The sequence below is a fragment of the Cottoperca gobio genome, chromosome 10, assembly GCF_900634415.1.
Source record: "Cottoperca gobio chromosome 10, fCotGob3.1, whole genome shotgun sequence".
Classification (NCBI taxonomy): Eukaryota; Metazoa; Chordata; class Actinopteri; order Perciformes; family Bovichtidae; genus Cottoperca; species Cottoperca gobio.
In genome coordinates this window covers 14,990,662-15,010,729 of record NC_041364.1, presented here as the reverse complement: position 1 = coordinate 15,010,729, position 20,068 = coordinate 14,990,662, and the positions used below count along the sequence as shown (strand labels likewise).

General features: G+C 40.2%; 1 protein-coding gene across 2 annotated transcripts in view; it reads left to right on the top strand.

Moving 5' to 3' along the window:
- Positions 1–147: 147 nt before the first annotated feature.
- gabrb2a (gamma-aminobutyric acid type A receptor subunit beta2a) overlaps positions 148–20,068 on the top strand; it is a 32,181-nt gene continuing 12,260 nt past the window's right edge. For both annotated transcript variants that reach the window (XM_029442002.1, XM_029442003.1), the window contains exons 1-4: positions 148–294; positions 416–516; positions 946–1,013; positions 12,981–13,201. In XM_029442002.1, coding sequence (XP_029297862.1) covers positions 221–294; positions 416–516; positions 946–1,013; positions 12,981–13,201 — 464 coding nt within the window. In that variant the 5' untranslated portion in view covers positions 148–220. The remainder of the gene's footprint in view (positions 295–415; positions 517–945; positions 1,014–12,980; positions 13,202–20,068) is intronic.

Here is a 20,068-nt window from a genome sequence, read left to right as displayed (position 1 = left end):
CCTGGCACAAATGTTCGCTTCTTCATTACGCACAACCACTTGTCCCTTTAATATTTTTCTCTGCAATGGAAACTGCTCATCCACCATCATCAGTCTCCACTCTTTGATCTTGGGCTGGCTGCACGCATGCGCCTCTCATTGGCTCCTCTGCACTGTCTGGAGTAAGTTGGATGTGCGCTCTCCTCACTCGCATCCCGAAACCGCCTCAAAAACTGTTGCGATGGGGAGGATCAGGAAAAACCACTTTGGGATTTTGACTTTTTCTTTACTAGTGACTTTCGTCTGGGCTCAAAGGTAATCTCGTTTCCTATTATTGCGATCATCTGTCTGGCATTTCATGTAGCCTCTGTTAAAGCGTGCCTGGCGTGTGATATTAATAAGCTGTTTTGCATTACACCACCTTTTTCTCCCACAGCGCCAAGGATCTCAAAGATCCGAGCAATATGCCTCTGGTAAAAGAAACAGTGGACAGACTGATGAAAGGATACGACATTCGGTTGAGGCCAGATTTCGGAGGTAACGAGCAAAATTGAAAACGGAATGTCATGTTTTCACGCCCTCCTGACGTGCAATACATGTTTAATGAATCGCAAAATCTGCTTTAATTTACGTAATCATCCCTTCACGGCCAGATAGGCCTATCCAATTAGGCTATGAGAAATGATGTGCATATTTCATTTGATGGGGGAGATAAAACAGGCTTTTTTTTAACGTGATCGATCCCGCTCATCAATGTTTGATAATCCCACAAAAAATATTAAATTTAACCGCATTTCACCTGCGTGTTAAACATGAGGGTTTTTTCGCTCAGGCTGATGATGCACAAGTCTCCTGTAGGTGGAGGGGAGCATAGAGGAACCTGAGCCAGCGTCACGAATTTGTTAAATTTACATGATGAGAGAATTATTAATTTATCTTGTATTAATGCCTTCTTTTCCTTCACAGGTGCGCCGGTCGCCGTGGGGATGAATATAGACATAGCCAGCATAGACATGGTCTCTGAAGTCAATATGGTAGGTGCATCTTCATGATTATTACCCCGCTCAATGTTGCCAATTGTGCCTGGCACGGCTGGAATACCCCTTAAGTGGGCTGCTTATCACGGGTCAGCGTGTGTGATTGCGAAGCCGGGATAATGTGAGGCAGACTGAGGCAGCTTGTGAATACATTTTTTTCCTCGGGTACAAATAATTGTGGAGGCTTCCGCTCCTAAACACATCATCGCCATCCTCCTCTCTCAGTCTCCGCATTTGCAGCTCTGGTGTGTTGCTGCATTTGAATTCAAAACACACACTCACTGGCGCACTCGGACGCACAGCGCCGGCTGCGCGCGCGAAGGGCTGCATGTATGCATGTATGCATGCATGTATGTATGTATGTATGTATGTATGTATGTATGCGTGCGCGTGCGTGCATGTGTGTGTGTGTGTGTGCTCCTGACTGCTTCACGTTGTCAAGCCTCGGTGGTGTAATTTTGTTGACACGTTCCCCCCCACCCCCCTTCCCTCTTTCCTCTCCATGCAGTTACCTACTAAATGAATAAAAACACCATTTACTTCTCCAAACTGGCATCATTTGGTGTTTTTTAGGGTTTTTAATTAGGGCGACCAATCACATCATCACCATCTACGTAAATGATCTTCCCCCTTACTTGTCAGATGACGTATGCAATTTGTTAATAATAAATGTCTGGTAACACAGCATTGTAACCAAAAAAGAAAACGGCTTGAGCTTTGGTGCACAAAGATGAACGTTGTGTGCGACAGGGGGAAAAGTTCAGCAGCCCATGCAAGAGCACCACCTATTGATCCGTGTGACAGACCGACAGACAGACCGCAGCCCACAGGAAACTGAAGGCAATTTTAACTACTTCAGTGTAGCCCTGCTGCATTAACTATACTCTATTTCTAGAGTAGAATAACTGGTTTCGCTCATGGGATTTTTGATGCATTGAGAAAAATATTAAGGGCAGTATTTGCAGAGAATTCAGAGTGTGAGAAAAGATCATTTACAAAGCAGCCTCTCCATGGAGCAACATAATAGAGATGTTATATAAGAGCATGAAAAACAAGTTTGTCAGTAGGAGTGGAAGGAGATGTGTTTTCTATTATTAATTGAGCCATTTTTAAAGTTTGATTTGGCAGCCTGTCCCAATGTGTGTGGTAATTTTAAACTGCACTGAATGAGTTTTTAAGCAGAACATACAGCAGCGTGTGTGAGTTTGTATGAGGGAAAGCTCTGAAAATGGTCAGAGCTTTTCCTTTGATGGAAATGATTTATTTTGGTGGAGGATGCAACCAGAACGGAAGTGCCTTGGGGGTCCGGGGAGATTTGAAATAGAAACCCCTCACTCGCTTTGGCCTCTCTCTTTCTCCCTCTCCCTCCTACATCCTTCGCCTCCCACCACTTTGACTGGATCCCTGGCTGTGACTCTGGGCTCAGCAGCCATGTAATCCACCTCTGCCTTGCTCCAAAGGGTTATCTTACTTAAGAACTAGGCATCTATGCGAGCATTCATCTGGAAAAAAACACTGCTTCATACATCCGTGTGAGTGTGTAACAAAACACAAAACTGTGCACAAACAGTGAATGGCGGCTGACGTCATGCAACTCCCCGTGGCTATGAGAGAGCGTTCATCTCGCTCATTTCTCAGAAAAGCTCTCAGTACCGGATATGCACAGACAAATATAGATGAAAAGTTCAATTAAAAAAACATCCAAGACCTCGACAGACTTGTGTTCAACACGTTTTTGTCACCCTGTGAAAAGTCCTTACATAACTGGTTGGATTCTCCTCCTCCTCTCTTGTTGTCCAGCTCTCTTTGGTACAATAGAGGATAACTGCAGCTGACGGGATTGATCTCAGAGAAATCAATAATATCACCGTGCACCGTGATCACGAGGATGGAGGTGGTGACCTGCGCTTGGCGCTGGGCTGCTTTGATCTTCCTCATCAGGGGCAGCCACTTTTAAGATTAAAGTGCTGTGAGGGAAAACAACATGGAGAGGCGAGGATGAAGCCGAGGAAGGCAGTGAAGAATAGGGTGGGAGAGAGGTGAAGGTTATTATGATCAGCTTCACCATCGCCGTTAATGATATCTACATCCCGGTGGAGGCAGAGGAAAAGTTCTAGCAGACCCTGTGTTACCACAGGAGAGCTGCAGCTAGTGCTTCATTAACCCCTCAACATACACCTTCCCTTTTTTCTTATTAACTGAAAAAACATCTTATTCCACACTGGAATAGATGATTCTGTCACATATTGTTTTGTTTTTTAGCAGTTTGTTCCTTATTATATTATATACAACAATCATCAAATTAATTTTCTAGATATTTTGTGTATCATTTTATATAGACTTTCCTCAAATTTCAGCCTGAAATATTTGGTGTCTTAGAAAATGTTCTGATGTCTATAATAATGTGTAACTAGAAAGACACTCGGAGAGCGCAGACCTCCATCAAGGCTATGCCCGATCTTGAGATGTTAAAATACAAATACAAATCATTTGTGTATCCGTCCAGTGATCGGGACACGTCTACAATCTAAGGCTGCAAGTTATCTAAACTTATTATTTACTTGATCAATTGTTTCGTCTAACAAATGTCAGTGAAAAGTGAGAAAGATCAATTATAAGTTCCTAGAGTCCATTGTGAAGTGTCCTATACAAAGGAACAGTCCAAAATCCTTGATTTTCAGTTTACTGTCATGAAACAAATTACACTTGAAAAGCCTTTTCTTTAAAAATGACTTGAGAATTAAAAGGAAGAATGAAGTGCTGAATCAGTTTCATATGTAGCAAAACCTTTGTGTATGATCACAGCAGTTACATCCACAATATATGAATCTGAAGGAAGATGGAGTCATTTGCTTTCAGAAATAGAATGTGATCGTGTTTGAGATCAGTGTTTGTGAGCAGGCCTGCCATCATGGCGGTGAGCAGGTTTGGGTTGTAGACAGCTGCTCGCTCCTCTAATTAAAGATAAAAATGCCTCTGGTGGAGAATGAACTCTGCATTTTAGTTGGGGCTGATTGAAGCCATTGTGGCATCCTCTGTGCCGACATCAAGGGCAGGATGCTTGTCGAGGTGGTGTTTGAGTGTGTGATGGGATTTGTAGTTTTGTTGCTACTCTGGGCACATGTAAGAGGTTGGTTCACATGTGTACGTGCCATAGTGGAGTCACTTTGTTGGTGCATTCTCTTATGATCCACAACGATGGCCCATTGCGGCTCAAAGGTCAGCCGTGTTGTCGGGCAATAAAAATGTGCAGGTCAGTCAGCGCCGTGGTAGCAGCCTCGCCTGCATGACATTACAAATGTGCTATTTTGAGAGGGAAGTGTCCTCCGAGTCCGAGGTGTGACCACACATCCTAGCTGGGTGGGCTGTGCTGATTCACTGGGGTTAGTGCAAAATATGGCACAGATATCATATCATGGTCGAGACCCCCCCTCACCCTCCACCCCCCTGCTTATCTCTGTCTGTCTGTCTGTTCAGCGCTGGCATCCCGCTCCATCACTCATCTCCCTCACTTAGCAGCTGAAATTGCATTTGCATAATGCTGTTTGTTTTCGCTGAAATCACAGATCCAGGATCCGAACCCTGGTTACGGTGCATTAAAAAGTGTTCTGCACACAGCCAGTGCAGCTGATTAAATACAAGTCGGGTCTGTTGTCTCAGCAATGCATCAGCGCTGCATAATAACGTCTTCAGCATGCCATCCATATGTTGAGTACAGCTTTGCACTCTGAGGCTGGAATAAGGAGGGAGGTAAATGAGTATTTTCACTCCTCGTCTTTTCTTCATCCCGCTTGTTAATTACATGTAAAATACCTGAGGTTGATGGTTGTTAAGAGGCACTGCCTGTACTATAATACTGTTCTCTGAATGTTAATTAGCTGGCTGTGAATTAAAAGATTTAAACAAACCAGCTGTGGTGGCTTCTGGGATGGAGGAATTAGTGGGGCGTGCGCGTTCCCTTTATTACGATCATTATCCTGACAAGCGCTGGTTTCTTTACATGAGTAAGGGGATCTGGCCGTCAGATAACAGGCGAGCAGATGACCAGAGGGAACACGACGCGGGCCTCGACGTTACACTACATCCGTGTGAAGGATGCAGCTTCTTGTGTCTGTGAATTAGCAACCATTTTGATCTTGTTTGTCCAAACTGATCCTGTTCCATTTTATTTTCAGCTTGTGGAAAATAAGCCTGTGTTATTTTTACTCAGTGTTGCCATGACAACGCAGCCTCTTTCTTTTTTTCTTTTTTTTTAGTGGATGTGCGGAAGTCAAGGAAAAGCAAATAAGGCCTCTTTTTTTCTCAGGATCTTTTCCAAGGTTTTTAACATTTATAATGCAGGTGAAGGTTTGAGGATGCCAGATTTGAGTTGTTTTTACAATTTGCCTTTTTAATAAATGCTGATGATACAGGACATTTCCCACGGTGTTAATGGTTATAGTATCTCAAATTGGGCTGCAACCAATGATTATTCTTAATTATTGAATTGCTTATTATTTATTCAATTCTTCTTTTACTCTATAACATGTCTGAAAGTAGTGTAAATTGCTCATTACACTTTACCGCAGCCACATTCACATTGCTTGTTTTTGTTGAAATCGCCTGATGTTCAGTTTACATCTATAAATCAGAAGATTCTCACATTTGAGAAGCTGGCTCCAGAAAATCCTTTTTTCATGATTGATGACTTAAACAGTTACTTGATTATCAGAATTTCAACTGTAATCTGAAATATTAGAGAATTGTAATATCTTTTCTGAGGTTGCTGCTATCAAAACTACGACCCATGCACATTTCTATACAGATATATTCACATTTTTAAACATTTAAATATAGAAGACAGACTTTTTCTCTTTGTTCGTCTCGTGCATCTTTGACTCTGCCTGCTCTCTTTGCTCTGCTGAGCTTTCCAAAAGGCTTAAGACAAGAATGCAAGTTGTCCAGAACAATGTCATTAGTTATGCTGAGTGGACACAGAGTAACAGATTAATATGGTCAGCAGCATAATTACAGCACAAGAACAACACTTAATCCTGCAGCTGTTTTACGTGCACGCTGGGTTCCCTGTTTAATGTTTAGTCCACGGAGACTGCGAGGTCAGAAGAGACCGTGAACCTTAAGACAAAACATAATTACAGTTAGTCTGAAAGTAAATCCTGGTAAAGAAACACATAAAAACATAATTTATCAATGATCATAGTAAAATGTGCTATAAATATGCACATCAAACAATGTTCCATTTGTTAAATCATCATTTATTTCCTTTTATACATTTGTAAATCTAATGGTGGCTCTCCGAAATGCATTTTTTTGTAATGCATGTTATTAAATTGAATCAATCCGATTTAAAATAATGAAAGATTATTCCCATTTTTATGTGGTTGGCTTGTCATTTGCTTTAATTATCAAAATGTACCCTTGCAGAGTCCGCAGCAAGACTGAAGCTACGCCAAGTTTAAATTGGTCGTAATATTCTTTGATAATGGCTGGTACAGGGAACAAAAAAGCTGTGTGTCTTAAAACAGGGAGTTAGTTAGCCAGCTCCATTAAAAGCCTTTAATGTGCTGATGACTCCCTTAATGATTCTGTCAGGCACTTTCTCCACTGAAGCTAAGTAGCTGAAAAATGACCCATTGGAAAGAGAGTCATAAAGGCGTCCATGTTGTCACTTCCCTCAGGATGTGTATGGCCCGCAACTCATTCAGAATACTCCCTCCTTGACCCCTAATATTTAATTTGAAGACCGTACTTAACCGGACACAGAGAGCACAACAAATGAATAAACTCAGCTTGACCAGTTGATGTGCTGTGGCGTCTCCTCCAGCATGTAGATGGGAAGCAAACAGACAAGAAGCTAAGATGTCTGCAGACGAGCTTGTTATTGCCCAGACGTCGAGTCGTCTTCTCGTAGCTGTGCACAGTAGACGTTGTTATTACCAGCAGATACTTCTCTGCTTCTGCTGGAGTCCTCTGCAGCAGGACACAGCAGAGGAAAGAGTTAAGCAATATGGTGGACGTCTGTCTGGTCCCGTAAAGCTGCAGAGGAGAGAGAGTGAGGCACACATACAAAATTGTCATACCAGCAGTTCATGGTGTGTTTTTTAACCCCTGCGTTTTGATGAAATGTAACTTCTCAACACATATCAAAATGCTGTATATGTAGAAAATAATGACAACAACTGAAGAATAAACAATCTTTGGTTTTTATTTTATTGTGTCCTAATTAAAACACGATATGAAGAACACTAAGGGTTAATGGGTAATAAGCATTGTTCTCACCAAATAATTAAATATTTTATTTTATATATGCGAAATATATAGTTTTTAATAAGGTCATAATTATTATTATTAATATTGTTATGTTAGTATAAATATAATATATTGAGACATTTTTTAAACACAACACAGCAAAATAAATATAAAAATAAAGGAAGGAAGAGGGCAGATCTCTGCAGATACAGACAGTCTTGAAGTATCAAGCTGATAAAAACGATATTGGATATGTTGAGCTCTTAAAGAGGGCGGGAAAATACAAAGCGTGCACATCCTGCTTGTTTTAAATCAGGTACAAAAAAATGAATGTACTTCAATTGAAAATAACTGTATTGGTGGACATATCTTTTCAGAAGCAACAACAAAAAGACTGCCACACATAAATCGAACAGGCAAGATGTTTTCATTATAGAGAGAAAGTGAGCACATTAACGTCAGCTGTTTCTTCAAATCTAAATCTACAAACACTATGTATTGTGTGAGCTCGTCTATTGGCAGCTCCCTCCCATGTCGGCTGTGACAGCTGATGTAGTTGTAATGGAGGTCTTGTAACAACTGCAGCCTGTCAGATTTCTCAGGGAAACACAAATGTACTCCTTGTCACTCTGTCAGATTCTTAATGGGGGTTTGTTAGCCCAGAAACATATCTGAAGTGAGACTCTGTCACTGTGCAACCAGCCTTGATGTTTTTTAAGTTAGCCGGGCCTTGTTTGTATCTTCATCTTCTTTATATATTCACTGCTGTCAGTGCTTTTTTTTATTTATTTTTTTTATGTTAGTGCTGTCCACAAGATGTCTCCCTCACTGATGCTCACTGGGCCGCCTGTGTGAAGTTAATGGAGTTGCTTGAGGAGTGCTTGTGACAAGGAGAGTGAAGGTCGCTTTGGAGACCGACAATCCAGCGTGGGACGGTCTGTCTCTCACTTCTCTGCAGGTTTTGTTTGGACGCTGCATGCTGAGAAAACCTCCTCACCTGCCTCTCGTTCTCGTGTGTGCAGTGAAGAGGCTCTTAACACATAACATATTGTCTTGTTTATTACTCAAAAATTATTTTTGAGAAAAAATGCTAAATGAAGAAAGACTCCTCAACCGACAGGTTTTTACTGTTACTTAATATGTTGTATATGTTGCCTCGTTTTCACTCTCAATGTTGTGTAGATCTGCAACGATAAGTCGATTGACGGAAAAAGAATCGCCAACTGTTAAAGTAATCGATTAATCATTAAAGTAATTACAGCCTCTAAAATATGGAGATGTCTTGCTTTTCTCTGTTATGTATGTAATATCATATTAAACTGAAATCTTTGGGTTTTGGACAAAAAAAGAAACAAGACACTTAAAGAAGTCGCCTTAGACTTTGAGAAACTGGACGGGACATTTTATAGACCAATAGAACGTATAAACAAAACAATAATCGGCAGATTAATTGAAAATAATCGTTAGTTGCAGCCCTATTGTTGTGACATAAATATCATATGTGCAGATTTCTTCAATTGCAGTTGAAAAAAAAGAAAAAGAATTAACCTGCAGATGTAAAGGATTTGCTTTGTTTGCATGAAAACAACATGACAACACAACAGCACCAGAATAGTGCAACCCTTTAGCTCGTCACATAACACAATGTACTCCCCAGTAGTACAGTAGTAGTTACTTTGACTTTAGATAGAGTGAGAGAGAGACAGAAAGAGAGAGAGAGAGGAAAAAATGAGTATTTTGTGTCCCTCTCTGAGTGCATGTGATGTCCGAGCAAAGGTAAAAAGCACCATCTGTGAGGCCGTAATTACGCTGCCATTTTACAGCACAGCCAGGAGGCAGCGTGCAGGCCCAGGTGTTCTCTGTGCATCTCTATACTCTTAAACCCCCCAAACGTACACAACGGGACACTGCATCCAGACACACATACAAACATGCACCTTGACTCCAAGCTTAGTTAACTTAACAAGGGACACATTTCGAAAGGTTTTGTATCCAATGGGCTTTTTTCACAGCAGACATTTTGACATGTCACAGCAGGGAAAGCTCAGGAGTAAATACTAAAATGAATGATTGCTGAATTCCATTTAGATGCTTCAGTTCAGGGGCCTGGCATTGTGCGTGCTGGCTCACTGTCACACTGCCATGGCTTACTGGGACACCTGAATACAACAGAGCTATCGTTAACGTTACGAGTAACACCTGTGCTTTTCTTACTATGACATGTCAAAATGTCTGCTGTGAGGCCCAGTCTCCAGAATCCCCCATGATTTACTATATAGTGCACGATACTCTCCACCATTTTAATTGAACATCTGAATTCTTTTTAAAACATTTTTTATAAAGTTTATTTTGATTTTTCCATTCTGAGAAATTTACAAATGACATCTCCAATTCTAATCCTCCTGTGTGCAAAATGTGTGCATATAGAATGAGTCGGACATGAAAGTTCTCTTCTTTAGTGTGTTCTTAGAAAAAAGGCACCGGGTTTATTTGCTTTTGCAAAAAAGGCTTAATTCAAGCCAAAAACCAGGTGCACATATGGCCCAAAGCGGGAAGTAGTGTTTGACTTTCTGCTAATAATCCCACAATGCAATGCTTCACAGTAACCAGACAAACAACAATGACTCAAAAGTGTCCAAAATCTAATTTTACCACCCACTATTAGTTAAAAATAATAATAATAATAATATATATATATATATATATATATATATATATATATATATATATATATATATATAGTATATTGTATTGTACTGGTAGTAGTGAGTTATTTTCCATACTGTAATTTTGCTATTTTGGTCCATTCAGTACACATGATGTCTATTGTGTGTTCGTCCTGGGAGAGGGATCCCTCCTCTGTTGCTCCTTCTGAGCTTTCCTTATTTTTTCATCATCCGACTTAGAGGGTGACGTATGCTGTTCAGATTGTAAAGCTCCTTGAGGCTGATTTGTGATACTATTCTATATATTGATTTGACTATTGAGTGAATGAACGAGGAAAATATTTTAGACACAATCGATAACTACAACTCTTACTGTTGCAGAAATCAATAGTGAATCAACCCATTTGTCAATGAAAAGATCATTTACATCATACTATTTTAACATTTAATCATTCATGTCAGGATTTGCTTCGTTTCTCTGTTTTATGTCTTTGTGATTGGAATATTTTTGTGTTTAGAATTGTTGGTTGGACAAAACAATTGTGTGAAACCTGGGACTCTTTGTAATTATGACTGGCAAAAAGAAACCAATATATGTATTTATTAAATTCTACCCTGTTAATATAAATAGATTAAGAGCTCTGAATGCACCAGACAAACTCTTGCACCCTTGTTACCATGTCAACCAAAATGTCAAATTACGTTTTACACCCGGTTATATCACAAAACAGTGCGGAGCAAAAAGAATAATACAGGAAGAGCGTTGCTGAAAGTCTGTTACACCACATTGATAAATGATTTCTGCTTCATGTTGCCCAGATTGTTACCACAGGGCTCCCTTTAATATAATTAGCTTCAGTTTTCTAATTCAGTCAGAGAGGTTTAGCCTCTGCTTGCAACTTCTTCCTCTCAGAGGATTCTAGCTGCTGGTGTTTCTGTGTTCCTCCATCAATATGTCGAGGATGGTAGTCAAGACGGGCCATATAGCAGGAGATACCGAGTCTGCAGGCAGCAACTAACGATCCTAAAGGTGATAGAGATATCCGATCGACAGGCTGATAATGAGACAGAGAGGGAGCGAGTGAGAGGAGGGTTCAGTGGGAACTCTTGTAAAACAGGATAAGGATGCGGCCGTCCTCGCTTGACTTTTCACTCCTGAAAAAATCAACATGGCAGCAGCTCATGTATTTTTAGATGCCCTTTTTACGCAGTGCTTTGGTCGCGCACACTGCATGCAATGAATGATAAGAGTTTAAGATTGAAAAGTGGCAATTGCTTCGCGGTGTCACACCAATGTGTGATAATAGAGAGAGAAGAAAAGGCTTGGAAACATAGAAACACGGCGATAAGTAATGATGATGGCCGTTAGGAGTAAATGTCTCGTTTCACGGACCGTATTTTTAAATTTGTTTTCTTACTCATCGATTGCACTGCAATACACTGCAACAGAGCAGATCCAACTGCAGTGCTGTGTTTTACTGGCTGTGTGGGTGTAAGTCTTTTTTTAAGAGTGAGAAGCAGAGAAAAGAGAGAAAGAGAGAGAGGAGGAGGTGGAGATACAGTTTACTGCTACATCTCTGAGCATGTGTAAAAACAAACTATACAGTATACATTTTATCTGCAAAACTCTCAACCTAAATCTCAGTTAGGGGTGTCGCGATATTCCCGTTTAACCGTGATATAAAAAAAAAACCTAATGAAATATTTGATTTCATGTTAATAATACACATAATGATAAAATCGTGTCAACCTTGTGGAGTTTATCAGTTCATCTGGTTGTCTTTTCACTATTCCTTATAGTAATTGTTCTTTTTGTACAGTTATGGTAACAGACTCTCTCTCCACCTCCCTACACTCGTATTTTGAATGTACAAAATGCACAAAAAACAAATTTAAAGATGAGTTTCATTGATAGCATTATTATTATCATTTTTATTTCAAAATAATATAATATATATAATGGTTTTTGCCCTAATCTCATTAGTTTTATTCTATTTATTTTGCATGAATTAGAAGCAAAACCATGCAAAAAATTGAGACGGGGATGAAGCCCCACCTTAAGAAATCTACTGGACATTTGCATTAGAGTATTGTCTCTATAAAGCAGAAAGTGGTGTCATTCGTTTCGAGTGGAAGAAGATATATTTTTTTGGGTCAGCCAGCTGAGAAAGTTCCCCTCTGGTTATGATTTAAAATTAACTGAGGATAGTTGAATATTAACCCCCCAACCCCAACCACCATGGCCTCGAGTACAGGCCGTGACCTTTCAGACCCACCAACGACCTTTTGGCTGACCTTCTCACTATGCAGAGTCCATACAACGTGACACATCTATGGAGTCATGTTCAGATGAGGGCTGACATGCGGTTGGAGCTTGACATATTTCCCATTTGAGTAAAAGTAAAAATCTCATGGTTTAAAAATACTTTGTTACAAGTAAAAGTCCTGAATTCAAAGTGTACCTTAAGTGAAAGTTCAAAAGTATTATCAGCAAAAGGTACTTTAAGTATCAAAAGTAAAAGTACGTCATTAATGTGGAATGGCTCCTTTCGCGGTGCTATATTATTATAGAATATTATTATTTTTTATGAGTAACTAATACATGTAAGAGCATTTTAATATTGTTGTCAATGTGGAGCCAATTTTAGATACATAGTATACTACTGGGTAGTATAGGCTCAATGTTCAAGGTTCATTTATTGTCATTGTGCGAGTTGTAGTCCCTTTATGCTACAAAATAACAATAAAAAAGGAAAATTGTTCTTCATTTTTTATACTACTGCAAATAAAGTACAAGTATGTCAATATTGTACTTAAGTACAGAACTTGACTAAATGTACTTAGTTGCATTCCACCATGGAAAGTGTAAATAAAACGTATTCCTATCGTTGGGGTACCACCTGAAAGACTGTCAGTACATTTTGTTGTAAAAAACAAGTGTTTTTTTGGCTCCATAGTGGAATTAATGTCAGCATTATTGATTCTCACGAGTTTGTCTTTGAAGTGCTGCACTGGCTTCATTAAATGGACTCCCCTCTCTGTCCCGCAGGACTACACCTTGACGATGTACTTCCAGCAAGCGTGGCGGGACAAGCGCCTGTCCTACTCTGAGATCGCCTACAACCTAACTCTGGATAACCGAGTGGCAGATCAGCTGTGGGTCCCCGACACCTACTTTCTCAATGACAAAAAGTCCTTTGTTCACGGCGTCACCGTCAAGAACAGGATGATCCGTCTCCACCCTGATGGCACGGTGCTTTATGGACTCAGGTAAGCCTTTTACAGCTGCCCTTCATATCGTGTCATGACTATTAGTGGATTGATCACAATGCACGATGAAGTAATGTGATTGTATCAGATGCATTGTGTCTGACTGAGCCTTTTTAATGAACTCAAACTTTGAATTTAACTATTGCGATTTAATTTCCCTCTCAGCATGACACAACATACAGTTAAAGGATCATTTCTTTTCACAACTTCAGTCTTATTTCTTTGGGTTTTGCCATCATTCTTATCGATAAGAATAGATGGGACAAAAAACACAAGCAGTCAAAGGAAGTAAAACAATTCTCCAGGTTAGCTAAACGGCTAAATATTACCCAAACTGTATGTTGTAAACAGTCACAGTTAAGTGACTGGTCAACTGTACAGACAATATTATAGTTGTGAGGGCACACAGTTTTCCTGCGCATTTCGGGACATTTAAGACTTTTTTGGTGTTTTCAACTCAAAAACAAAAGTGGTTTAAGATCTGGGGTTTGCAACCCGGGGGGATATAAGCCAGTTCTGACATGATTCTGACAGGATTCAAAGGAAGATAAAAACAAGATACAATTGAATAAATGGATTTAACAGGAGGATGAAATAACCACCCTTTTCTAATGTTATCAGGCCATTAAATGGCTGTTATCAGTTGTCGTTAAGTTTCACTCTGTTACGTTAGGTTGAGGTCCCAAAACTACGTGGTTAGATTTAGCAAAAACATCATGGGTTGGTTTAAAATAACTATGCCTACGTTTGATATGAAACGTAACGTATCGTATGTTACGTCACTTTGCTTACGTAGGCTATGTCAGATAACATAACTCAACGTTGACTTTTTGTATTACACGGGACACAAGCTCCGGTCTCCTGGGGGAGAGTCCTGTGTTGGTTTGACCCTATCCATGTCACCGGACCTCCTCCTTTTCTCCCGTGATAATTACTATGGCCACAGTCACCATGGGAATAGATGGTTCTGAGCCTCCTCGTAGACCCCTTCTAACCCATATCTAAGACTCTGATAATCACTGATAACTGCCATTTAATTCGAAACGGGTGAAATTAAAGTTACAGTCCCAACTTGGCATCAAAATGTACTGGAAAACAGAAAGTTTGAAACATCTATATAACGATGTAATATTTTCAGATATTTTATTACATTTTTGTTGTTTTCTTCTGAAATACTGGAGAATGTTACGTTTTTGGGACGTCTAACAAAATTCAAACTATTGACATGAGAAGAGACCATCATGCTTCAGTTACAGCTCACAGACACATGAGACGTTGTGGGGTCCCTCTAAATGGTGGTTTAGATAATCTGGTTAAACTGTCTGATCATCATTTCTTGTTGGATTGTCGCCATGTTTTTAGATCTCATCACTTACGGCCACAACTATGAAGATAAGAGCTAAGTTATAATACATCGTAATCATTCTTAAACAGCTGTTTATAGGAGGAAGTATAGGCCTTCATGTTTTAGCCTTTCACATCCCCTGATGATCATCAATTTCAATAATTGATTGTTTCGTGATCAATAATAAAGCAGGGTGGTGCAAACAGTCGAATGGAGTCTGATTGTGCGGGAGGTTTCAACCCGTCTATAAGACGTTTCTTTGTGGTGTTGGACTGCGATGCCTCTGAGGAGACTGGCATCCATAATTGATAACTCATAATCAAAAATGTAGCAGTTCAATACAAACACTGGATCTGTATTTGTACTGATGCTGCTATTTGACTTCACAGGCTAGCACAGCCCATCCATCACTGTGCTGCTGCCTCCTCTGATCTGTCGCCTCCTCTTCATATATGTGTGTGTGTGTGTGTGTGTGCGTGTGCGCGTGCGTGTGTGTGTGCAAATGATCGCAGATTAGTGTCCGTGTTTAAAAGATGAGATTATTGTTGCTAATTCAAGATCTTGCAGCATTCAGTCATTCTCTCTCTAGACTGAGATGCCCTTCTTGCGCAAAGACTGCTTACAAAATGTAAGTATCTGCACTGCACCAGTTTATTCATCGCTACATTTAGTTTCAACAGTCGAGAAATTTAATTTATAACGCTCAGACTTAATTATGTAAGGCCAAACACGTATTTTTGCATAACAGTCAACAATGGAGGCCAGGAGTTGGTTGTTGTGAATTTGAGGGTGTGCGTGCAACAGAGAGCTGTTGGTTGTTACCTCAGATACGTTGTCCTTGTCAGTGCCGGTGCCTCCCGGCTCCTCCATTATTTGGTTCGTGGGTTTGGTCCAGGTTTTATTTGATGCTAGCAAGTCCAGACACAAGCTTCTGTCAGAGTCAGCCCGGCCAGATGCCTGTGCGCTGTGAGCACGCTGACACATACCTGTAGAGACGGGCCGGCTGGTTGCAACAGCAGGGCTTTAGTGGATGTGCATGGGATGGCTAACTGAGAGGAGGCTCAGAGTCCTCGACGGGAAAACACGTTATATGTAAAAACACGTCCTGCCAGGGTGCGTGACTGTGTCCTTATCTGTTTGGCTATTAATTCATTTTCGTCCTTATCATCCATGTAAAGGTCAACAGTGGTGGAAGAAGTATTTAGATCCTTTAGTTAAGTAAACATAGCAATACCACAATGTGAAAATACAACTTGAAGTCCCACATTATCGATAAGATCTCATCATGCTTCAGAAAGACCTTTGTGAGAGATATATTATTATATATTTCAATTGTTCTTACTGCTGCCTAAACATGTAAGCAACCATTTATTAATGCGTTTGTTTAATGTGGCACTAAATTGATCAACTCTACCGTATTTATAATAATACATCGTTTTGTTTGTGACGATAGTAAATACAGCTGTCAAATACATTTAGTATTATATAGTATTATTATATAAAGTACAATATTTCCCTCTGAAATGTAGTGGAGTGTAAAGTAGCAAATAATGGAAATTGTAATAAATGACTCTCCTACCGTCACAGGTCAGTTCATGCTACAGTTGTCACCATCCTTTCTATTTGAAGCATTAAAATAGCTCCGTTTTAAAGATCCGCTTTTTTAATCTTATTAAATGTATTTATCAACCTTAATGATGTCATAGTGATGTCATCAGGGTAAGTTTGGTCTTGTAACCAAATCAATGTAGTTTGAAAACCAGGAGTTTTTTATCCAGTACGGAGGGTCTAATGAGAAGATTGTTTCCAGTTGCATCATGGGAAATGTAGGAGCCAGTGTTTTTGGAGCTCGACCCATACTAAAGACTATAAGTCATGATGTGTTGACCTCCGCTGCTTCGATTACCACTTTTCTTCTTTAAATGAGTCTCTTTAGTAGCCTTATCTTTATGGGAGTGGAATTTTTAATCACTGGTATCCACCTTTAATCTCAAACAAAGAGTAAAGATGCTCTGTAGCATATTTAGCCATGACTTTCATACGTACTGAAAAATACAATAAATACTTAATAATGACTCTTATATTCCTGTCCAACTCTTCACAATACAAACACCCTGTGCACCCAAACAATCAACATGTCTATTAACAATGTACGAACTGTTGGTATTATATTTTTGAAATTACGCATTAACAAAGTTCAATTCTAAGGCATCATTGCTCGTTTGCTTTCTTTTAAACCTCACACTATTAAATATGTCACGCTATAAGATGCGATGTTGTCTCGCTAAATCTTTGCATAATAAGCGGTAAAAGTAAACATATTATTGGCCTCAAAGGTGAACATTAATTTGTACTAAACTAACTGAAATTAGCTAATACCGCACCAGGGGAACACCAATAGATTAGAGTGTTGTTTAGTTTTCAGGAGGCATTAGGTGTGTGTGTGTGTGTGTGTGTGTGTGTGTGTGTGTGTGTGTGTGTGTGTGTGTGTGTGTGTGTGTGTGTGTGTGTGTGTGTGTGTGGGAGATCTGTGTCCATAGGATCTGTGTCCATGGGTGGGTGTGGGCGAGTGTTATTTTTGGGGTGCATGCGGAGGAGGAAGGGTGAGGGTGTTGTTCACTCCTTATTCCCTGGATATAGTGCATCCCAATCCTGCCAAATCCTGGTGTTCAATTACCAGGAGGAGCAGAAAATTACAACAGTGCTCCCAACTGTCACTTTAGAGCTCGGTTTGACTCTCGGGGAGAGGCAGTCTGATCTAATTACCCAGCCCCTGAAAAGGCTCAGCCAATAACACAGATACCGCCCAGGCTGCGAGAAAAGAAACACACATACACACTCAATAGTAAAAAAAAAAACACATCTCCCCCACTTAGCCTTTCATTTTATGCAGGAAAGAAGGAAAGACCATTCGGCGCATGACTCCTGATGCATGTCGCTCAAAATTCACAGAGTGGGATTGAGAAAAAGAGGGAGAGCCGGAAAGAAAGAAAGAGACATGAAGGTCAGACTTCATTCAAAATGGAGAAATTATTAGGATTCTCCCTCCTCCCTCCCACCCCGCTCTCCTTCTCTCTGTGAATATTGTAACTCCTTTTGTGAGAGGATATATCCTTGTGCTATGGAGACTGACGTCCTCTTTTGTCTGGGCGAGGAGTGTTCCACTCTGCAGCTCAATAGATGACATCGCATGGCCAGGAGGAGAAAGCTACTGAGTGGTGGAAGAGAGGGATTTAAATAAGCCTTTATTTTCTATCAATGTTATCAATACACGCTTAGCATCGCCTTCAAAGTTATCCATCTCTCTCTCAAACTATTGATCAGGCAGGGGGGGTTGTATGTTGTATGTGTTGGGATGCGCCTTTGCTTTGAAATCAAGAAACCTCTCCTTTGATTTGGCGTGCTTTGGCACACGCTGGGGCTCTTTTTGTTGCCACTGCAGACATTTTATTTTCAAATTTGGCAACAGTGCTTGAGCAGGGAGAGACAATCCTGCATGCCATGTTTCCTCAGCTCAACACAGGCTCTCTATCCAAAATGGAGGAAGCTTCTCCATCTTAATTTAACTTGTAAGTCCATTACAATGTCCATGTAATAATATGTCAGTTTAATTAAAGGCATGCAGGTTTGTAACCTGCTTGCAGAAATCTCTCTCTGCATTCGGCCTCTGCTGTGACGCTCCCTCGAAATGAGATTCTGTCTGGGAATCCGTGGTGGTTGTGTTATGTCCGTAAACAAGGTCATTTGGAATAAAGGTGCACAGGCTGCCTTTGGGGGTGTCCACACACACATACACACACACACACACACACACACACACACACACACACACACACACACACACACACACACACACACACACACATGCACGCACGCACACTCAGAGAGGCTGAACTGTGAGGGAACATGCACAGAAGAAAAAAAACAAAATAGCCTTTTCTTTAGAGCTCCATGTCCTATTAGCTCCGACGCAGAGCAAATGTAGCGTGTTTGAATCTGCGTGATCTGTTAGAGCGTGGCCTCTCCTCCGGCAGGTTGGGTTGAGAGAGAGGGACCGGCCCTGATGTTGATGAAGAGCAAACAAGCCTATGCTTCATGATCACTGCTGCTGCTGCTGCTGCTTCTGCTGCTGCAGAGCTCCACAGCAGACTCCCGCTGTAGCCGAGATGACGAGGAGGAAGAAGAGGAGGAGAGGCGAAGACGGGGAGGGAATCCTTCAGAGAAATCCTCATCCGTCTCTCCTCCTTCCTCGTTATTAGCTGTTTATTAATTGTTAGCGTTCATATTTTTGGACATGCTAGCTAGGCCAGGGATGCAGAAGCAGCTCTTGATCAGTGCAGAGTCTCAGACAAAAAAGCTTCAAGACTTCTGCTGATGATGTAGGTGGGCTATAAATAGGCTGTTATTTTTACCCCTGCCATTTTGGCCTCATTTCCGCTTTTCCCCTGTGCTTCCTCTGCCACCGTGATGATTGAGTGGTGTTGATGGTGAGTGATGAGTGGCTGGCTGGTGAGCACAACATCCCAGTGAGTTGTGTCCATAAAAGGGGTAAACTAGGACAGATATAAGACTCCTGTGTTAATCCCCCAGTGCACCATGGCCCTGCTAACTGGCTCTTACATAAGAGCCCAGAGAGCAAGAAAAAGGAGGCAGGGAGAGCGAGACAGAGAGCCTGAGTGTGTGAGAGAGAAACACTGTGCATCTCTACATCTCAAAAAATGAAATCCTAAACTTGCCAGGCTGAGCCCAGGGGAGCTGCAAGTCTTATGTAGACGGATTTCAAATAAACTTTTGCTCTTAATTATTAAAGACAAAGCACTCTTCAAGATAAGTTTGTAGTTATGACGAAGTTAAGAGAGGAAATATATTGTGATTTAGTTTTTACTGCTACAGTGTCCCCCTGCTCCATGGCACAACGGTTTATTCTATCTTATGCTAAGTAGGATAGAATTGTGAAATTCTTCTGAAATGTGTTCAGATCCAAAAATGTTTCTTAGACTGGCTGTAAAAACTCTCCGTCTCACCGATTAGGGTTGGGAGATATTTTTGATATATATTGTACCATCAGACAATATAAATGTTTCTAGCATCAGAGATTTTGTCGTTTTTTTATCAAGACAGCTATAATATATAGATATAACATCTCTGGTGTATCTATTGTATCTATTGTGTGCAATGTTGAAAATTAATTAGCAAATGGCAATATTGCATGTTATATTAGAAGTTGTATGTGAGTTTTGCAACAAAATGATGAAGTATTTTATTTACTAGATTAAGTAAAAACAAACACCTGTCTGTTGTTTTATTGATAAGAAGGTTATCCATTTATTTTCCACAAATTCAACTTTATCATGAGATATATACTATATATATATATATATATATATATACAGAATGTGTCAATATTTCATTTTAAAATTACATATACCACGATTAAGTATTTTATCCATACCACCTTTTTATTACAAAGTCATTTTTGTTTATTTGAACTATTACATTTTATAAAATCTTAAATAATATCT